The sequence below is a fragment of the Gobio gobio genome (genome assembly GCF_949357685.1).
Source record: "Gobio gobio genome assembly, chromosome: 17".
Taxonomy (NCBI): Eukaryota; Metazoa; Chordata; class Actinopteri; order Cypriniformes; family Gobionidae; genus Gobio; species Gobio gobio.
In genome coordinates, this window is record NC_137110.1 from 5,123,998 (window position 1) to 5,146,706 (window position 22,709).

General features: G+C 36.7%; 1 protein-coding gene across 1 annotated transcript in view; it reads right to left on the reverse strand.

Annotated features, from left to right (window-relative positions):
• Window positions 1-22,709, reverse strand: part of esyt1b (extended synaptotagmin-like protein 1b) — a 77,161-nt gene that overhangs the window by 4,440 nt on the left and 50,012 nt on the right. The window contains exons 27-50 of the mRNA XM_079841642.1: window positions 22,273-22,379; window positions 21,695-21,848; window positions 21,444-21,617; window positions 21,277-21,359; window positions 20,691-20,739; window positions 20,361-20,450; window positions 18,627-18,722; window positions 18,455-18,526; window positions 18,282-18,368; window positions 17,205-17,351; window positions 16,945-17,108; window positions 16,718-16,850; window positions 13,674-13,786; window positions 13,369-13,477; window positions 13,044-13,220; window positions 12,818-12,900; window positions 4,367-4,415; window positions 4,187-4,276; window positions 3,988-4,083; window positions 3,626-3,697; window positions 3,419-3,505; window positions 500-646; window positions 227-366; window positions 1-58 (exon numbers count right to left, since the gene is read on the reverse strand). The exon at window positions 1-58 is cut by the window's left edge and continues 74 nt beyond it. Of these exons, the coding sequence (XP_079697768.1) occupies window positions 1-58; window positions 227-366; window positions 500-646; window positions 3,419-3,505; window positions 3,626-3,697; window positions 3,988-4,083; window positions 4,187-4,276; window positions 4,367-4,415; window positions 12,818-12,900; window positions 13,044-13,220; window positions 13,369-13,477; window positions 13,674-13,786; window positions 16,718-16,850; window positions 16,945-17,108; window positions 17,205-17,351; window positions 18,282-18,368; window positions 18,455-18,526; window positions 18,627-18,722; window positions 20,361-20,450; window positions 20,691-20,739; window positions 21,277-21,359; window positions 21,444-21,617; window positions 21,695-21,848; window positions 22,273-22,379 (2,577 nt within the window). The remainder of the gene's footprint in view (window positions 59-226; window positions 367-499; window positions 647-3,418; window positions 3,506-3,625; window positions 3,698-3,987; window positions 4,084-4,186; window positions 4,277-4,366; window positions 4,416-12,817; window positions 12,901-13,043; window positions 13,221-13,368; window positions 13,478-13,673; window positions 13,787-16,717; window positions 16,851-16,944; window positions 17,109-17,204; window positions 17,352-18,281; window positions 18,369-18,454; window positions 18,527-18,626; window positions 18,723-20,360; window positions 20,451-20,690; window positions 20,740-21,276; window positions 21,360-21,443; window positions 21,618-21,694; window positions 21,849-22,272; window positions 22,380-22,709) is intronic.

A 22,709-nucleotide genomic window follows, 5' to 3' on the forward strand; every position in this document is an offset into this window, starting at 1 on the left:
CAGCAGAATGAGGGAGACGTAGGTGTCTAAACTGTCCTTAGATGATGTAACCAGACCCCTGAACACAAACACAGAACGTCCTCACTTTACCTCAAACTTTAGACTAGCACAGGCAACTTATAAACTTGAATAAACTTGGTTCTTGGTTGCTCAAATGGGTTAATAATCATGCCAACATTATACACCATACAATAAAAGCACATATACAATCCACCAATAAGCAGACCTGCATGCATGGATGGTCACTGTGAGCTGTTTCTGGAAGGAAAGCGAGATTTTGATCTGTCCAGTGGTGGCCGTCTGCTTATTACTCAAAACAGGACCTGAACCCATGGCTACTAATGCCGCCATTTTTGAATCCAAGATCTGGATAAAGCAGAACATGTGGGGTTATAGTTAGAGCATTGCAACTTGTCTTCATGTATACTATTATTTCTCGACTCCCTGAGTAGTAAAAAACATCTCGTGCTCAAAACCAGTGAAGATAACACCGTCTAACCTTCAGCTGAGCCCTGAGTAGAATCTGGCTCTGTGGTAAAGCTCCATCCAGATCGAGCCATTGGTCCATCAGTAGATCTGGTTTTGAAAGCAGCTCTCTGATTGGTAGAACCAACGAGCCAATGGGTTGATCCCAGGCACTTGAGAACTGCACAGAATGACAATACATCAAAATAATGAGTATGATCAATCAGTTGTGTTTCATTCTCATTGTTGCCACAAGGGGTGCTAGAGTGCCATTCATATTAAAGGGTTAGTTCACCCAAAAATGAAAATTCTGTCATTAATTACTCACCCTCATGTCGTTCGACACCCGTAAGAAGATATTCGGAACACAAATGAAGATATTTTAGTTGAAAGCTGATGGCTGAGAAAGGCTGGATAAAGGTGTTATTTTGGGGTTTTTTTGCGCACAAAAACTATTGTCGTCGCATCGTAAAATTATTGTAGAGCCACTGTGGTGAGATGGACTTTGTAACGACGTTTTAAGTGCCTTTTATGGGTCTTGGGAGTGTAAATGTACTGAATGCCAATGGAGGCCTATCTGAAGCCTTTCTCAGCATCAGCTTTCAACTAAAATATCTTCATTTCTGTTCTGAAGATGAACGGAGGTCTTACGGGTGTCGAACGACATGAGGGTGAGTAATTAATGACAGAATTTTCATTTTTGGGTGAACTAACCCTTTAAGGGCCCTATCGTACAATCAGTGCAATCGCGACGCAAGTGTGTTTTACTAGTTTCAGCTCGACGCAGTTATCCAGTGCCACATTGTTTAAATAGCAAATACACTCGCGTCCATCTGTTCACCCATGGGCGATGGTCTGACCACCAGGTGTGTTCAGGTGCATTGTTGGTGAGTTGCTATTGTGAGGAACTGAAAACGACTGCACCATTGACCAACAAAAACCTGCTCTAAAGTCAAAAGCGCTGTATTTTTGGTGTTATTTAAAGGGTGTGTTAATAATATCCGCCTATAGGCGGTGCACAACGTGGTTACACTCTGCTATTACACACAGGGACGCGCAGCAGCTCACACACATTTTTAAATATTAAAAATAAAAAGATTACAAATGTAAAAGATTATTATTGTGTACATAAAGATAAAAATGCCTACATGTCATAATGGATAGTAATTGCATGTATCAGAATTACCTATTTGCAGTAATGACGAACGAAACTGGCTAATTATTTGACCAATCGTGGCAATACACACGTATATTTAAAGGGATAGTTCACTCAAAAACGAAAATGTTATGTTTTTCTGCTTGATGTAGGTGTCTTTGTTTCTTCAGTAGAGCACAAATGAAGATTTTTTACTCCAACCGCCATCACTTCTTGTGAGTAAGGTCAAAATACCGGCCGGGTCATAGATATATATATACGTAGATTCCTCATTCGAGCGATCCGCGCAGGCACTAATGATGTATCTATTAGGGCTGCAACGACGATGACGACGACGATGTGCTTTGTTCGCTCTGTAACTGCGGTTTCACACTGCACGCGGTGGCAGAGAAGCTGTGTGTGTGTGTGTGTGTGTGTGGAGAGCGGGAGCCGCGCGCGCCCATTGGGCTTATTCACACTGCCAGTGTTTGTCTCGCGCAGCTGAACCGCGGCGTGTGTATTGCAAATACAGACGAATATTGTCCATTCGGTCACATTTTCCGGTGTTCTTCTCCGACCCCAGTACGTCTCGTGCTTTGATTTATTATGGGCTGCATATATCTGCTGTAAATGCGACCGGGTTCCCCTCTGTCCCAAACACATATGCATAATAACTTGCTGTATATAGGTAGTTCACATGATTAAAGTAACATTAAAGTTAAGATATGCCTGTGGTTTTAATAATTTAAATGTGTCTTTGAAGTTTGGGCAAACACTTCTGGCAGCTTTAGTCGTTGTTTATGCACATGTATATCTTCAAAATAGACGACTAGTTATACATTAACACAATGCTGAAAGCTCCTGTTTGTGAATCTTTTGCAGATAAATACACGTGCATTTTCGTTTACTATTGACACAAATCAAAAAGTAAATCATACTCAACTATTATAGTAAACAACTTTTCCTAATTAGGCCTACTCTGTATACATTTTATGATGAATAGTATCATTAGTTATATATAATGTTTAAAATGCTTCTTGTGTTCATATATTTCATTATAAAATGGCTTAAGTACACTACCCTTCCTGAAATACAATTAATATTGTAATAATTCATTGATTTTTATGTTAAAATAATATACAAATTCACTACCCTCTTTGAATCATCAGATGAATCTGGAAAAAGAATCGTTAGATTAGTCGACTAATCAAAAAAATAATCGCTAGATTAGTCGACAGAAAAATAATCGTTAGTTGCAGATCTAGTATGTATACATCTATGACCGCGCCGGTATTTTGACCTTACTCACAGGAAGTGATGGCGGTCTGGAGAGCTGATGACATTCGACTGATATGAGGTGAAATAATAGCATAAATAACGTTGGGTTTCTCTCAGAAACCGATCGTTTCGTGTCTTAAGACATCAATGTGTTGTCACGAGCCGCAGGGTTTAATTTTGAAGTTATCTGTGCATGTTTATTTTACTCTAATAGAATTAGACCCCATTGACATGCATTATACGACTGACAGACGGCAACGGTTGGAGTTAAAAATCTTCATTTTTGTTCTACTGAAGAAACAAAGACACCTACATCTTGGATGCCTTAGGGATAAGCAGAAAAACATCAGATTTTCGTTTTTGGTTGAACTATCCCTTTAAACTGACTCGTCGGGTTGAAAGGTCTATATTCCTCGTGATACATCACATGTTCAGATACAACAAAATATTCTGGGGTAATGAAACATTTGTGAAAATGAACAAAAATGCTGGCAACTTTTAAAAAAGTTTTGAAAAAGTTAATTTCTACAATACCCTCACCTTAATGACAAGTGTGTCCTTTTTGGGATCATGAATCAGGAAGTCAAAAGCTTCATTCCAGTGAGGAGCGGTTGAACGATCACACACCTTTATATTAGAGAGAACAGAAATAGGAATTGAAATATATTAAATGTATATTACAAATAGATGTTGCATATGACTTTTTACAGTACTGCATGATTGTCATTATTGATAAAAATCTCATGCCTTGGTTTTGTAAGATGTTCCTCCAAGTACAAGTTCAGCGGCCGCTTTGGGTTCCTTCCCGCTTTTCTTCAACTAGACACCAATATAGCCATTATTACTCATTAACAGGTTATTATTATTATTATTAACAGAGCTTATGTTACTCTTCTAGTAAAAATTGTATTTAATTCCATCAAAAATAGTTATAGAGATTGCATTAATAAGGACAGTTTCTAGTCAATTAAATACTATATATATATATATATATATATATATATATATATATATATATATATATATATATATATATATATATATATATATATATATATATATATATATATCTCAGATAAGCATGTGGTTTATTAGTGTGAATGACTCACAGGAAGTTGATGAGCTCTGTCTAAGAGAATAAACAGTAACGCTGCTGACGGCACAGATTTGTTCTGGTAGGACTGAGTGCTTTGCATCTGCATTACCTGATTTAAAAACAACAACAACAACAACAGTATTTTAGCATTTCATCATTTTTTGTATAAACACAGAATCAACAGACTCCATGTGTCTTCATTTAAGACTGACTTGTTCCAGTCGATCCCGCTGTGTCGCGGTGGGAAGCCATTCCAGAACCAAATGGACTCGACCGTGTTTTATATCATTCAAAGTAAACCACTGGAAAAGAAAAGCCAGCAGAGAAAGATTAATGTGCTTATTGTGTTGTGATCTTATAAATCAGAGCCAAATGGCCTGGTTGATACTCACTTCATCATTGTACTGGGACCTGATGATGCCTCCGAGTTTGAGCTTGAACCTGAGCACACATCAAGACAAAATGTTGATTATAGTATCTGGAAATAATATATATAATAATAAACATTGATTTATTTGTATAGCACTTTTCATACATGAAATGCAACTCAAAGTGCTTCACAAGCAAATAATAGGAATACAAATTCACACAAAGTCGATATAAAAAGATTAAACAACAGAAAGGTTCAAAGAAAATGGCAATACAATGTCACCTCAATATCAGTGATGAAACCTTCACACCATATTATTCTGATCAGCAACTTTAAAAAGATATGTATTAACCCGCCTTTTAAAAATATGAACGTTTGGAGCCTCTTTCACTTCATTGGGTAGAGCACTCCATATTGGAGCATAGTGGCTAAAAGAAGTACCACCAGATCGTTTATGAATTACTGTATATTGAGACAGAAGATTAGCGCTAGACAGTGGTGGAAAGAGTACTGAAAAAGCGTACTCAAGTAAAAGTACTGTTACTTGTCAAAAAATGTAGTGCTACTAGAGTTAAAGTACCTGTCCTAAATACTACACAAAACAGGAGTAAAAAGTAGCCCTTTTAAAAGTACTCAAGAGTAGTGAGTTGCAAAGCTGTCAACATTGAACATTGAAAATAAGGGAGATTTCCCGGAATCCATCCACAAAATAAGAGATTTTTTCTCTCAAAATAAGAGTTCACTTCCCGCAACTTTTTCCCTCTTCCTCCCGTCTTCTTCTTCTTCTTCTTCTTCGATAGTAGCCTAAGCCAGTGTTTCCCAACCTTTTTTCAGTCATGGCACCCTTTGAAAATGTTCTCCATTTTGTGGCACCCCCTCGCATACGTTACGCTAGGGGTATAACGGGACAGATTGCTCACGGTTCGGTTTGTATCACGGTTTTAGGTTCACGGTTTTGGTACGGTTCAGTATTTGCTATGTTCAGGGAAAAAAGGACTACTGTCAAATAAAAATAAAGAAAATAATAAGAAGAAATAATTGAAATACAAGCAGCAGCACAAATAAATACTATTGAGCAAAGATACTAATAAAATAAACTATGCTTTTCAGGTTTTTCAGGTACGTCTAACATTAGTTTTCAGGTACAGAAATTGATCAAATGTAAAGTAACATTGCATATTTGACTGTATAAATTAAAGATTAATCCTATTAAACTTACAAAAGCTATTCAATCAAGAGCAGTGAGTAATGTCCTTGTCTTTTGTTGTTTGACATCAGTAAAGGCTACTGCCCCTTTAAGACCTAATGCTCGGATATGCGTCGTCTTTCTCGACTATATTAAGTTTACCTAAGGCATATACAGACTATGTCTGCTAGAATACTCATAAAGATGGACATGTTGACATACTATTTGTGTGAGTTTGTCCGTTCAAGAGCAAGACTTGAAAGAGAACTCAGTATTTGCGCGCGACTTCTCATTCGCGTCTTCTGCCACTACACCCAAGTGCAAGCCACTTCAAAGACACAGATAGTTGCGTGTTCTGAGTTAACACAATCAGAGCGTAAAAATACGGGATATTTTACGGGAAAATACTAAAACGGGAAGACAGCGGGAAAAGAGCTAATATACGTGAGAAACCCGGAAAAAACGGGAGGGTTGACAGCTTTGGAGTTGTGAGTAGTATGCTATGAATGTTATTCCACCTTATACCCTGCAAATTAAAAATGTAGCTTATACTCTTTTATGGATGATTCTCAGTAAGAACAAAAAAACATGAGATCACCAACAGTATTTTAGTATTTCAATATTTCTCCAAGTTTTATTTTTGACTGCTAGCACTAAAAATACAGCCATGAAATATTTGAGAAAGCAACCAATAATCAGGTAACTAATCTGGTTAATTAAAAAAGGCTGCAAAGCGCTGTACATCAACATTTTTACATTAAAAAATCAGTTCTTTCTTTCCGAGACGCATTCATTGTACTGCTTTAATTTCAATGAATGTTTTCTCTGAAAAAACAATACACTTCAGAAATCAGAATCCAGTAACTCACCATTTTCACCACTGATTATTTTTGCTTGCAATTAAAAAAATAAACCTGATTTAAATATTATGTTTTATGAAAGTTATGCTATAGGCCTTTACATGGACTAAAATTTTAAATTGCCATGTGAGAATACATTACATTAAAATATGCCGACTAATGCACTTTGAAGCCTGTCAAACAGTCATCATACACTAACCAGCAACAACCCCCTTTCATAAAGCACGCTTGCCTCTCTTAAACTACTTAATAAAGTACAATTCCTGAGAAAAACTACTCAATTACAGTAACAAGAGTATTTGTAATTTGGTACTTTACACCACTGGCGCTAGAGGACCTCAAAAAACGATCCGGAACGTATCTTGACAGACAGTCTGAAATGTATAGAGGTGCCAGATTATGCAGTGTTTTATAAACCTTAAAATCAATCCTTTGATGAACTGGCAACCAATGTAATTCCATTAAAACCGGTGTAATATGCTCTCTCCTTTCTAATTTCATTAGTACTCTGGCAGCTGCATTTTGTATCAGTTGAAGCTTTGCTATAGAGCCCTTGGGTAAGCCAGTGTATATAGTAGGGCTGCAACGACGTGCGTGAAATGCGTCGACGGCACATTATTTACGTTCTAGAATGGAACAGAAGATCTAGAATAATGGCGGCTTCTGCTCCCGGGCATAGTGAAAATGATCATTTATCATATAAAGCCAGACCGCGACATTCAAAAGTGTGGGACAACTTTGAACAGAAGCCGAATAAAACTGTGCTTTGTTCGCTCTGTAATGCCGGTTTCACACTGCGCGCGCAGGCAGAGCAGAAGCTGTGCGCGTGGAGAGCGGGAGCTTTCACACTGCCAGTCAGTGTTGCCAAGTCCCGTTTTTTTCCGCGGAATTGGGCTACTTCTACATTGTTGCCGCGGGCTGTGTCTCATGTCCGCGGGTTGAAGCGATCCCAACTATGTGATATTTAGCCCCGGGAATGAGAATTTTAGCAGGCAGCCCTGCAAAAAAAACACACATATTTAACCCCCTGAACGCAATGTTTACCAGAGAACCTCCCCGAAACGCGATTGGACTAGTTTTGAGTAACGAATGGGTGGGTTTTGTTGTGAAAACCTGGCAACCCTGCTGCCAGTGATCTCTCGCGCAGCTGAACCGTGGCGCGTGTATTGCAACAGACGGTCACATTTTCCGGGGTTCTTCTCCGACCCCAGTACGTCTCGTGCTTTGATTTATTATGGGCTGCATATATCTCCTGTTAATGCGACCTGGTTCCCCTCTGTCCCAAACACATATGCATAATAACATGCTGTATATAGGTAGTTTGCATGATTAAAGTAACATTAAAGTTAAGATATGCCTCTAGCTTTAATCATTTAAATGTGTCTTTGAAGTTTGGGCAAACACTTCTGGCAGCTTTAGTCGTTGTTTATGCACATGTATCTTCAAAATAGACAGCTAGTTATACATTAAAACACTGCTGAAAGCTCCTGTATGTGAACCTTTTGCAGATAAATACAAGTGCATTTTCGTTTACTATTGACACAAATCAATAAGTAAATAATACTCAACTACTATAGTAAACAACTTTTCCTAATTAGGCCTACTCTGTATACATTTTATAATGAATAGTATCATTATATATAATGTTTAAAAAGCTTCTTGTGTTTATATATTTCATTATAAAATGGCATACTATGTACACTACCCTTCCTGAAATACAATTAATAGTCATCATTCATTGATTTCATACTCATTGAAATCATACTCGTTAGATTAGTCGACTAATCGAAAAAATAATCGTTAGATTAGTCGACAGAAAAAATAATCGTTAGTTGCAGCTCTAGTATATAGCATTACAATAATCAAGAGAGAAGAGAAAAGCAGGAATGAGTTTTTTTAGCATCATCCAGGGTTAAAAAAAGGACGAATCTTAGCAATATTTCTCAGATGATAAAAGCAAGTTTTTGTTACTTGATTATAAAAGTCAGGTCACAGTCCAAAATGACACCTAGGTTCTTTACGTCCTATATATATATAGGATATATATATATATATATATATATATATATATATATATATATATATATATATATATATATATATATATATATATATATATATATATATATATATATATATTCTTTACGTCCTATATATAATATTATATATATATAATATTTTCTGTAAAAGGTGTCTTATATAGTGGAAAGTCATGATTTCTTGTACGAATTAGTGTATTTTTCCATTGTGTAATGAATTTTATTGTTAATATTTCACTAATAAAAGCCCTAAATAGTAATTTTCCAAATTCTTCAACATTAAATTGTTTAATAACTTTTATCTTATAAAAATGTGTGTCCATATATCTTGCATCAATTCTGCAACTGTACCATATTTTGCCTTTAAATTGGTGGCATTATCTCCCACAACTATGTAAGATACAGGAAATGATGTCACTTTCCCTCACTGATAAGATCTGAAGCACTGAAAGGTGTGTGTGCTCTCTTTTTATTAAAATATTTGAATAAAAAAAAGTTCTTACATCAAAAGTTATTTTGTAAAACATCAAAATTGTTACCAAAAGGAAACCAGAGTTTATCACTGATCACACAGTGGGCTGTTTAAAAAACTTTTCATTAGTGCCATGTGCTCTTAGCATTTATGCTAGCAAGTGGAGTTTTTGGCTAAATAATGTTGAAACGGTCAATTCTGTTACCAATGTTATTTCTATACAGAGAAATACAACAGAGTTGACAAACAATACTATAAAAAATAACTTTTTCTTTAAAAGAAAAGAAAAAAGGAAGTAACTTGTGTTTGGCAAGCCCTGATTTATTACAATTGAAAGAATTTCTGTTAGTGAACAGTTTTGTGAACATTTTTTGAAATGCAAAATGTATCTCCAATTATAGAATCACTCATTGATATAAGGCGTGTAAGGCAGTCACTCCTATAGCCACTTAGGCGGGTTGAATTTTATATACAATTCATACATATTTCAAGTGTAGTGTTTTAAAAAGGCATCTGAAATAAAGCCGCCTCTCAGTGCTAAATTGAGTTCTTTATCGCTGTTTATTAGTTGATTATCGCCAGTGGCGTAGGCAGAATTGTACTTTTGGTCGGGCCTGGGCAAAAGTGAGCGGCCACTTTCACGCTAGGGGGTCACTGTCACTGTCAACATAAATCAAAACTGCAGCTACAACCTGTCCACATACAAAACACGAGCAGCGGTTACAACAAACGTTACACACTTTATTTCCACTTTTCGGATATTTTCTTAATTTTTAATGGAAAATAAACGCCTTTCCGATCTGATATGTGATGGGGAAAATGAAGTATAGCGAGTTCAGCAAAAGCCGGATTCGAACTTCAGGTCGAACTGCGCTTGGAATTAAAGTAGTACTTTATGTAGAGATGGATGGGTTCTCTCCCGGGTTAAAGGCGGCATGAAATCAAATTTTACAATTCTATTTTTATATTTAATATTGTAGTGTTTACTATACCTGATTTATCTGTACACTTCAATATTTTTAAAAAATTCATTTACCCTTATAATCTTTACTCAAATATGTTAACTTTCCCTCCCCCATCGAAACGGCTTCTCTTCTCTCCCGGTCATGTGCTATGGTTATCGCCCCCTGTCTCGTTTCTGCTCCGCCTCTCAGAAACCTGTCACTGATCGTAGCATGGTGGTTAGGTGCATTTTTCTCAGTGTACACAATACTTTCTTCAAGAAGGACTTGAGGCAAAAAGAGAGAAATATATGAGAAATAAAAGCTTTTTTAATGTAAAAATTACTCAATATAGTCGGCCGAACAGCTTGTGGTAACGACTCGCACAGAGGAATGCAGCGCTTACGGCGCGCCCCCCTTATATAGGGAGAGCTGAGAAAAAGTTTTACAGAAATTAAGCCATAAAAGGCTTAAAGGTCCCGTTTTTCGTGTTTTTTTGAAGCTTTGATTGTGTTTACAGTGTGCAATATAACATGTGTTCATGTTTCGCGTGTAAAAAAACACAGTATTTTCACACAATTCACTTATCTGTATACTGCTCTTTTCACTGTCCTCAAAACGGCTTGAGGATTTCCCTGTTCTATGAAGTCCCTCCTTCAGAAACACGTAACGAGTTCTGATTGTGCCAGCGGTTCCCGTGTTGTGATTCGACAGCAGCTTAGGGCACGCAGAGCGCACGTTACCGGAAAGATCACGTCTCTCATCATAACGGGGATGCATGCGCTCAATGATCTCTAAGTACAGCGTCCCTGGGAAAGCCAAACAACGGTGATTTGACTCCGGGATGAAAATAACAGCGTCTCGACGACATGGCGACAAACAAACTACACAAACGCAACCGAACGCAACACTTCCTCTTCTCCACGCGGGAGCAACAAGACCACGCCCCCTTTTTCGCGTATTCTTGTGGGCGGAGGTTAGTCAACAAACTGCTCTACTGACGTCATTAAAGAAGGAAGTACCAGGATGTAGTCCTAACCGGCCGTTCGCTGTAGGCTTTGAAAGGGAACTTCTGTTAAATAAAATATCTCGCTTGGCATTGAACTTTGAGCTTTATAATTTTACAGGTATTATAAATGCTCTAACAGCAACATTACACACTAACTAAAGTTTGAAAAATGGGATCACGAAGAACAGGACCTTTAAAATAAGTTACATTTGTAACCTAAACCAGCGAAAAGTGAGGAAATATGCTCAATAACATATGTAGAAAAGATCTAGAGAGAAAATATATTTATTTAAGAGATAGATCGAGTTTTTCTCCACAACTAGTTAGCAGAAGAACTAGTAAGTTAGCAACTTCCCAAAGAACGAAATCAAGACTCATTTACATTTTTTTTCTAATTTCAGAAGCCGTTTCACTCGGATATACGTCACAATAAGGAGAAAATGACGATCTCAACTTCCGTTTCATGCTGACTTTAATGCAAGTTTTTAAAAGTCCTTTTTATAGAATTATGCATCGCTGCTGTTTATCTATCACACAACTGCAAATTATAGGCTAAGTGAATATGTAAACACACTTCATGAACTCACAGGCGCGAGCTGCGCGACATACATGAGCCTGACACCTAATTGCCTAACACAGCTGTCAATCAAACTCATCAAGCATTATGCAAAAACCATAGACTGTAAAAAAAAATGTTTTTATTTATTTTAGTATTTGAGATGTTATAATAATTTGGTAATTACGTTAAAATAATTTAAACAACTGTTATTTAACAAATATTATTATATTTGTATAATAAACTGGGGGGACCTAGTCATCATAGCTGGCTACGCCCCTGATTATCGCTGAGCTTATACAGTCAAATATAGGGCTGTGACGAGACTTATCTCACGAGAACGAGACAGGATTTTTACATAGTATTTTTAAGAAATCCTCAATGGTGAAATACATGACTAGAAAAATTGTTTGCAGGTGCATTTGAAATGTTTTAACTCATCATCTTGTATTGAGTGTCATTTCAGTTCTACTTTCTGAGTATGAATTATCATCTGCAGTAAAAGACAACAAGCACTGTAAAGGTTTTGCCAAAAACACAACTGACTGGCTTCTGTCCTGTATGATTGTCTCTTCAGACCATAGAACTGCACATGAGCTTCTTCTGACCTCCTAACTGAACTCCTTCCCACAAATTGATCATAGATATTAAGTGCAAACAATAACCATAATACCATAATCAAAGTACTCAATATTCAAAGTGCAAATAGAGACCACATTTTTCTTCAAGCATGATACAGAGCTAAGAGATGGTTACAGCGGGATAGCTTTTATATCGGCAGATATTCACGTGCCTCAAGGAGCCGCTTTCAAACAGCGGTAACGTATTGAAATCGTGTTTGAATGTGCGCTTGCGTTTACTTTCACTTTCGCGATTGTGTGTACTCTGTGAATAGGGAGCGGTGGAGCTGAACGCGTATTTTAAAATATAAGTCTCAACAAATCCTCCACCACGGTCCAGTCCACTAAAATGTAACACACGCTCGTAAGAAACCCTAGTCAAATACACACAAAATAATGTCAAAATGCTGAACTTGACGAGTATTCACATAAACACAGTCAGTTCTGCTGTAAGTGAACGTAAACAGCTGAGAAAGAAAACGCATGTGGATCCGTGCGTCAGGTCTTAAAGTGACAGCAGCCTAATATTCCTGCTGACAAATTATGAGATAATATGAAAAATATCTACATGGCTGTTTTTCCCCATGGTATCGATGTCAAAACTGTGGCCAGTGAAAATGCTGATGGGCTAGTAACTTTAGAAAAACACTAGCCACATTGACTGATAAGCAAAAATGTTAATGTCAAGCCCTGTATGAGTAATGGAGGAACATTTTTGTACCATAAACTTTGTTTAATAATGCAAAATAAAGTCTTAAGACTTATTAAAAGAGATTATAAATGTACTAACCGTCCAAGGAAATCATCAGAGTCAACATCCTTGTCATAGACCTCAAACTTCACATCTAGATTCTGATCAGGAGTCAGAATCATCTAGTAAATAAAAAACGAATAACAACCAAAAAGTGTGTTTTTTTACAGATAATAATTACAAATATTTAGAAATATGACAGTTGAGCATAACTAGAGAAAAAAAAACATAGTCCAAAACATTTCCTTTTTTCTCTTATTCACACCTCATACATCTCATTCCACGTGGGGTTGAGGTTCTCCTTGATCACATGACTCTTAAAGGTCGTGTCTCCTATATGGATCTTGACATACGGGTCGCTCTTCCCCTTCACCATCCCACCCATCATGTTGTCCTTCGCAACCAGATCTTGAGCCTCCAAGAGATGGATCCGCAGCACCCCCTATGGGACAGATATTAAACAACAACAACATTAGAAGAATGCTAATGTGATCCTATGCAAGACACGTTCCAACATACTTAGACCTAATGCTAAAATCAGAGGGCATGTTTAATTCAGGAACCTAAAAGGTCAAGAAAATAACACTCACCTTGGTGCCAAAGCTGGGGTCATGGCTAGTCTTTTGGGGTCGTACGTCTGTTGAACTAGAGACTTTTGACTCTTCTGCAGAAACACTGGGAGAAACCTTCTTGTGAGACCTGATTAACATGAACAAACACACACACACACATACAAAAATCAATCTTTATATGATCATAATCCATTATTATTATGATTAATGGCATATTACTTTGTGAATTCAAGCTAAATCAGGATTAATCAAAACCAAATATAAAAAACTCTTTTATTATCTGACGAGTTCTGACGAGTTTATTGTCTCTTTTATTGTCTCACTGTTGTGCTGGTTTATCCACATGTTGTTGCTCTTCATGGGCCGATCCAAATGTTTTGACTGGTTCCATAAATCCACCCACATTAGTAGTGGAATCAGGACGTTTGCTGAGATCCTGTTTATCAAAAGCAACAAATGAGCAAATCATTAAAAAAGGTAGCTTTTTTCACCAAAACAAAATAAAATAAAAGTTGTGGTCACCATTCATGTTCAACAAAACAATAATGTATATTGTAACACATTTGATAAAAATATCAAATGAATAAAATCCAGTTTAATAAACACTAAAGAACACTAATATATGATATATACATAATGTATCAGAAATACATCAATTAAAAAAACACAAATAATTTTGATATAATATAAAAATATAATAAAATTAAACATTGACATTAAAATACAATGAATAATAAATATATAAATATAATAATAAACAGAACATTAAATTAAATTAATAAATTATTACTTCATTAAAATAAAATCTTCAAGTGAGTTATGTTTTACACACACACACCAACCCTCTACAATGCGAGTAAATCACTTGCATATGCGACTAAATCTTCACTCTGGGCGACTAACTAATGTTTATCATTAGCCATTGGCTGATAAATTCTTAAAATAGAGGCTAAGTATAAGTTTAGCAAAGATATATTTTCACTCACTGAAAACTCGCTTGAGAGTTTCGCTCTCCGTCAAGTGATCTGTACTGTTTCAAATTTCTCAGCTAAATCTCTTTGGATGTGTGTGTACATGTATTTAACGTACCGTAAACTCTAGTCTGAAGGCGCAAGACTCATTGCGCATTGCTGAGAGCGCTAGCTGTGTTTCTCACACACACACACACACACACACACACACACACACGCAGAGCGAGAGAGCCAGAGTCTTACGCAGAAGCGACACACTACATGTAAACGATATTCTTTGTTGCATTTTCCTGTCAAAATAACGGAGTTCATTTGGAATTATAAAGCTTTTAAGAACAAGCAGAAGATATTATGCTGGTTTCTCCAGTGGTGGGCGGAGCTAAAGCGTAAACAGCAATCTCATTGGCTGGTGCTCATCTATTACCGTCCCTGTTTTGATTTCAGCAAGTCAGTTCGAGCTAACGCAGACAACGTGATTAATATTCATGAACCCAGCAGCTCATCAACCCTTAGTGCATTGTATATTGTTATTAGTAGTAGAATAAGTAGTAGTATTAATCTTTTAATAATAATTACTATTACTATTATCTATTTTTTTACAGAAACACTGAATGACCAACAATATCTTAAAGGGGTGGTAAAACACATTCTTTCGAAGGCTTGATTGTGTTTGTGGGGTGCACTGTAACATGTGTTCATGCTTCGTTTTAAAAAAAAGACCTTTATTCTCACTGCTCTGTCCCGGTCTGATGGTTTCCGGGTTGTATGAAACCGGTCCCTCAAAAATACGCAATGGGCTCAGATTGGTTAGCTGGCACCTAGTGCACGTTTGTCGGAAACGTCACGCCCCTTACCTTTACCTTTATCTGTGCTTTGGTCAGTATTAGAAACAATGGCGTCAATAAAACCATACCAATCTGAGCCCGAATCAGACCCAGACTATTTTAGTGAAGATGATCGAGCAGAACCAGTTCAGTCCTCAAGAGTAAAGACTGCGGATCTATAGTGATCGCTACTGAAGGGCACCGTTACTATTGTATTTTTAGAACGATTATAGCCAAATATCTGTCGCAAGAACTATTAACCCAAAACACTAAACATTGGCTTTACTAGTAGCCAAATCACACACAGAACCATGTTTAGCAAGCCTGTAGATAAACAATACATAAAAGCTCTAATCAAAGAATAATTGACACTAATGCCAAGTTCGCTGTTGAGATTTAAAAAAAAGATTGGCAAAAGAATGGCGATTATTTTGCCAAGGTGTGTGTAGAGGGTTGACACCAGTGTTGGGCACGTTACTTTAAAAAAGTAATTAGTTATATTTACTAGTTACTTCTTACAAATAGTAACTGAGTTAGTAACTGAGTTACATCATTATAAAAGTAACTAATTACCAGGGAAAGTAATTACTGCGTTACTTTTTTTTTTTTTTTTTCAAATGTTCAAATATGTCAAATAACTTGGATGCCCCCAATATATGTTAAATGAATGAATTGGACACTAAATAGAATAAATTATTATTATAAAACATTGTACATTAATGTACACTATTGTAATGTTGCTGTGGGACAATGTGAGACACCTATCAAATGCAATACATTATTGTAAATATTATCAATAGGCCTACTATAGTGTAAATATTATCAGTACTATACTTTCCTTTGGTAGTGGAGCTCACGTTATCACCTGGGTTTTTAGCCACTAATTTTGTGGCATATGATGATGTGAGGCGCTTCAGAATCACTTGCCACCGGCGTGGAGAGACTCTTTCTTCCTGGGCATAAGTTGCATGCTACATAAATATTCTTACCTTTCACCTCAACGAGGGAAAAGAAGCGCTTATACTTCCAGTTTGCGAAAGCTACCTTTGAAGTCGTTGGACCATCGCTGAATGTGCATATGCGTGTGCGTCATTGGTGTGTGTGTGTGTGTGTGTGTGTGTGTGTGTGTGTGTGTGTGTGTGTGTGTGAACCATAGACCGTGAAAAAAATAGGTGTGAACTCAACCTATAAACTTCAACCTTGTCTCCCACCCACCAATCATCATCAGTTTTGTATGTGCACCACCGCACCCACCCCCAACACGAATGGCTGGTGCGCGCGCGCACACACACACACACACACACACACACACACACGCGTTGCAGGTCCGACTGACAGAGAGCCTGTTCGGATGAAAAGCGCTTCAGTGAGCTCAATTATAGTAACGCGACTAACAGCGCTTTTTTCCCCCTCAGTAACGCTAACGGCGTTGTAACGGGAGGAACAGTAATTCGTTTGATTACTCGTTACTGAAAAAAATAATTCCGTTAGTAACGGCGTTTATCTGTAACGCCGTTATTCCCATCACTGGTTGACACACACACACACACACACACACACACATACACACACCTCAGTGTTAAGCTGTGTCTCCGGTGCAGACGGCGTGTGATGGTCCTCCATGACATGGGCGGCTGTTTGTTTTTGATGTTCTTCAGGCAGTGATAAAGGTACTCGTAAAGTACTGGCTGCCAGTTCACTGATCCTGTTGGTCATGAGCACAAACAATCTGCTTTAGCTCTCAAGACAAAATGATGTGACATATGAAATCAGAAATCATCACCAAAAAAAAATCAAACCCTTTTGTTGGCAGCGTCTTCTTCTCAGACTCCTTACTGACTGCAGCCTGTGGAAGTTCAGCAGTGACTGGGGCTTTTTCTTTCTGCTGTTCACCCACCGAATGGTCTTCAACAACAGGCTTTTTACGATGAAGGACGCTTGTATCCATCCTTGAGTCCAAAATCTGATCATAACATAGCAAATTAGCCTTTTTTAAATGTGTTACGGTCAAGATTTGACGTGCCGATTCTAGAAAAAGTCATCAGAATAATTGTTTCACCTTAAGTTGTGCTCTCAGCAGAATCTGACTGCCAGGTCCTGCTCCGTCCAAACTCAGCCATTGGTCCATCAGTAGATCTGGTTCTGAAAGCAGCTCTCTGATTGGTAGAACCACAGAGCCCAAGGGCTGCTCAAAGGCACTTGAAATCTACAGCAGGGAAATAAGAGAAAAAATATGAATATGGGTTATAAAATCCATTATCAATTAATTTAAATTCAAATGTACATGTATTATACTTATTCTTGTTATTATAAATAATGCTTCGATAAATAAATAATATATTCTACTTAATATAAATAACAGGCACAATGTATAATAAAATAAGCAGGCATAATAATTATAAAATAGTAATTAAAAGAGTTTAGATAGAATATATCATGTCAAACCTAAGGGCATGTTGACTACTCAAATATGGGCAACTTTTATTTAAAAGTGCCCCTGTTAGGCTTTTTTCAGATATTACTCTCCATGTAGTGTGTAATTGAAACTTTGCAGACCTTTTACCTTCACAAAGTTATACAAACAAAGAGTTATTGTCTCATAAAAGAAAGAACCGATTCTGAACTGGATGAAATGAGTCGTCAGTGATTCCAGTTTCACCTCCTGCACAGACAAACTTAAATTTGTAACAGGTTTGCATAATGCCCATCTATGGTCTTCATTGGCCGGCCGTGAATTAAGTCTACTTTGCCCCGCCCTCAAACACATTAGTTGTAGCTGAGACTGGAAGAGTTCGGTTCATGTCAAAAGTATGAGGACTTGCGCTGGAATTGATACAGTAAAAGCAACGCCATCATTACTGTTCATATCACAGTGTATCAAGAGCTGAAATGGTAATTAGTGTTTCCTTTCTGTAGACCAATCACAACAGACTGGGCCATCTGACCAATCAGAGCAGAGCATGCTCTCAGAAAGGCGGGGTTAAGAGAGACTGGATCCGTTATCGAACCGTTTCAGACACTGAGAAAAGAGCTGATGCTGCAATGCATATTATGATCAAGTGTTTTTTGACCTTGGATGGATGTAAAACTATTGTAGGAGACTCCAAAACAACATTAGGAACATAATCTACTTCACCTTTATAATAAGAATCTCCTCTCTTGGGTTGTGAACCAGGAAGTGAAACGCTTCACTCCACTGAGGAGACGTGGAGCGGTCACACACCTATAAAGAGACCAGTACAGAAGTTGCTTACATTGAAGGTCAGAAATGGATGGACACACAGCTTAATCTTTACAAAAGGCTCCCACCTTGGTCTTATGAGAAACGTCTCCGAAAACCAGCTCTGCAGCAGCTTTAGGTTCCTTTCCACTCTTCTTCAGCTGCACACATGAACACAAGTGAAAATGCTTTGATCACAGCAGTGGATTGTGGACTGTATTTGTGTGAAACTGCTTGTAAGTGAATGTGTGTAAGACGTACGGGCAGGTCGTGAGCTCTCTCCAACAGGAAGTAGAACAGAGCTGCAGACGGCACAGATTTGTTCTGGAATGAATGTTCGGACTGTAACTGCAGAGCCTGGACATGAAGGAAACAAGAAAACAATCAACATGCAGGCTGAGACTGTGACAGAAATCATAATGCCAAAATAAATTATATCAAAATATATTCACATTAAATATACTAAAAAATAAATGCATTAAAATGATTCATTTTAATTATTTAATTTTAAAATCAAGTGTGCATCACTTAAGTAAAATAAAAAAGCAAACTCAAAAAAACAGCAAATCAACTTATATAAAAATATACATAATAATAATACTATAAACAATTAAAAAATACAATAAACATAAATATTTTTTTTAAATATTTCATTTTAAAATAAACAAGTGCTGTGCAAATTAACGCGTTAATGCGGGCGATTAATTTTTCCAGTTTAACGCATTAAAAATATTTAACGCAATTAACGCAGCATCCGTTTTTATATCCATTTTTGCCTAGAGTTACATATGATCACGCTCTTATTCATGTAAATGTGCAACAAAATGTGAAATTTTTCTGTGAAAAAAAACTCATTCTGTATGATTTATAAGCATTTTGAAAAGTGAGGACATGGGTAACGTCCTCATATTTCACCCTCTTTTTGTAATACCCATGTCATTATACACATTTGTGTCCTGATATTTCACAAAAACATGCCCACACACACACACACACACACACACACACACGATGCACAGAAAGACTCGTGCCAGTCTCGTGCACACATCGTTTCTCTTTCACTCTTGAACAAACAATAACAACACAGAGAAAAATGTCAGTTTTGTCGAGTATTCTCATATTAGGAGTCTTAAAGTCATTTAAGATTCCTATTGTGAGAATACTCAACAAAACTGGCATCACCTTAAATAACGTCTTAAATGTGACAGCAGCACTGATAATGTCTGTCATTAATGTTCATCAAAGAACAACGGGAACAGAGAAAATTGTAGCTTTAATGATGATTAATCTATATTTCATTTATTATTTATAATAAAGTAAGAAAGGTGTTTGATAACTATTACATTTCTGTATAGGCTATGTCTAACAGGGAAGGCCATGGGTAAATATAACATTCATTATAATGGGTTTCACTTTAATTAAAAGTTTTTTTTTAAAAGCCTAATAAATGTTGAAATTGGCAGCTTTCAGTTATACTGTAATGTAACGTCATTAATGTTTCATAGAGACATTAGTATCAGTGATACTGGCCTTCACTCATAAAAAGATGCCATTACAACACATATTTAAAATATGCTGTCTTTAAATTGTTTCTACTTTAATGTGGAGAGTAACTGAAATTATTACAACATCAAAATATTAAAAACTCCAATGTTTTTAATCGCGATTAATCATGATTAATTACAGAATTTTTTTATTAATTCGTTTTAAAAAAAGTAATCGATTCACAGCACAAAAAAACACGACTCTGATATTACTAAATTAGTTACTAAAGATATTATTCATATTTTTTACTGAAAGGTAAGAGCCTTATTTAAAATTTCATGAGATACTTTAAGTATTAAGTATTTTATTAAATAATAAAAAAAAGGTTTACAAAAAGTTCTAGAATAGATGGACTGCACATGGATTGAACTACTATTGATACTCAAAAACATCATATGTATAATATATATAATATAATACAATACAATACATGTCAGCTTTAATAATGACCTTTTGCAGTCGTTCAGGTTGTGTTACTGTGGGCAGCCACTCCAGAATCATATGAACACGGCCGTGTTTGACATCACTCAGAGAAAACCACTGACAGAGACAAAGAAAGCACAATTGAATTAGCAAAACTAAGAAATGATTTATCATTACACAAATACATTAAATATTCAGAAATCAAAAAACAATAATACCATTCAAAAGCTAATACATTACAACACTTTCTCACCATGCCAGTAAACATACTAGCAATCCAATGCCAATTTAAGATAATATGAGAATATGTCTAAATCAAATCACTAAGAGAATGAGGAGAGACATTGATACACTCACTTTGTCAGTCAGCTGGGACTGAATGATCTCCTGTACGCTGATCTTCAGCCTGTGGACACATACAGGATCAGGACCAGCATCATGTCAAAAACATGCCAATGATGAGCCACATACCAGTGTTATTTTACTATTATTGATATACTTTTATAGTATTTATCACTGCAAAGTTACTTTGAAACCAGCTGTGTAGTATAAAGTGCTATACAAATAAAGTAGCTTGAATTAGCTTTTATTTATTTTTATTTATAAATGCTTTTGCATTTGTATTACTTTTCAATATTTCTATTTTGATTTATTTCAGTTGTAGAAATTGTAGCACTTCTTGTTTGTTACATTTAAAATTTTCTAAGTTCAGACTTTAGATACATTATTTATATTTTTCTTTCTAACATTTTTCAATGTACATTTATGAAATGCACTTTCTGCAAGGCTGCTTTGTAACAATGTGTATTGTGAAAAGCGCTATGCAAATTTGAATTGAATAATTTATATTATATTTCTTTTTGGTATTATTTGTATTTTAGCGAACACAAAGCATTTTGTAATAGTTTTAGTGTCATTTAACAATAACAACGCTGCCACACACCTCCCCAAAAAGTCGTCTTTGTCCATATCCTTGTCGAAAACCTCCACAAGGACATCAGAGGTCGAGCTGGAGGTCAGAACCAGCTGGGAAAAGCATTGATCACATGATAATATATTTAAAACCATTTTTAACATAAACTAAAACGACATCTGCGGACCTGAACCCACCTCATACATCTCATTCCACGTGGGGTTGAGGTTCTCCTTGATCACATGACTCTTAAAGGTCGTGTCTCCGATCTGGATCTTGACATACGGGTCACTCTTCCCCTTCACCATCCCACCCATGTTGTCCTTCGCAACCAGATCTTGAGCCTCCAGCAGGTGGAGGCGGAGCACGCCCTAAAAAACATTAAATGATCACACCATGTATACGCCATATCAACAATGCCAACATCTGTCAGCCTAAAATGTCTCACCTCGGTACCGAAGCTGGGGTCAGGGCTGGTGTGTAGGGGTCGAAGGTCAACTGAACTGGACACTTCCGTGAACTCTGGGAATTCCTCCTCTTCTAGGACGGACACAGAGGAAGTCCTGCTGACAGGAGACGGTGGGACCTCTTCAATACTAGACCTAAAACCCCCCAAACAAACACACACACACACATGCCAAAGTCAAAGGAAGTTTATTGTGTTTTCTCTATGTGGTCAAAGAACTTACATAACATGTAACAATATGAATATGAAACATTGCTCCTTTTAAACATAGTATCAATAAACACATACTTAACAGTGGAGTATAATCAATAAATAAACACACACACACACACGCACACACACACACTTAAATACAGTTTTCTATATAACAAAACTACTACATTAACCAGCGATGGATTTATAGAGAGTTCAGGGAAGACATTTTTCATTTTTAAAAGAAATTACGAGTGAAATATCAGGTAAATAAAAGAACTTCAGTTTAAGGCACTGTTTATTAAATGTCATCTAGATTGTTGTGAGGTTTGAGGGCTCCATGACGTGTGAAATCCTCGTCTTCTCACTTTTGCACTAATTCCTCCTGCCGTCTTCTTCTAATGCTGGACGCTTCAGGATGTTTCGGCTCCTCATGCTGGTCTTCAGAGCTCTCCGTCTCTTTAGGGCAAAGAATCTAAAACACAAGATAACATCTTATCACACCATCTCAGAGTCAGACAGCTGGCATATAAAAATCAGCATCCTTAGAAATAATGATTGAAAAAGCACAAGTTGACATTAACACCCTCCAAACTGCCAAATGCTTAAAAACTAGCCACATTGGCGGCTTGAATTTTATATACAATATATACAATAGTAGTATTTTAAAAAGGAATCTGAAATAATAAACTAAGTGCAATGTAGTGTTGTCAAAAATATAGATTTTTCATTACATGTGGATATATCTGATACGCTTCCAGTACTCATTTTCCACAGAATAGACACACAATACCAGCTGATCTTT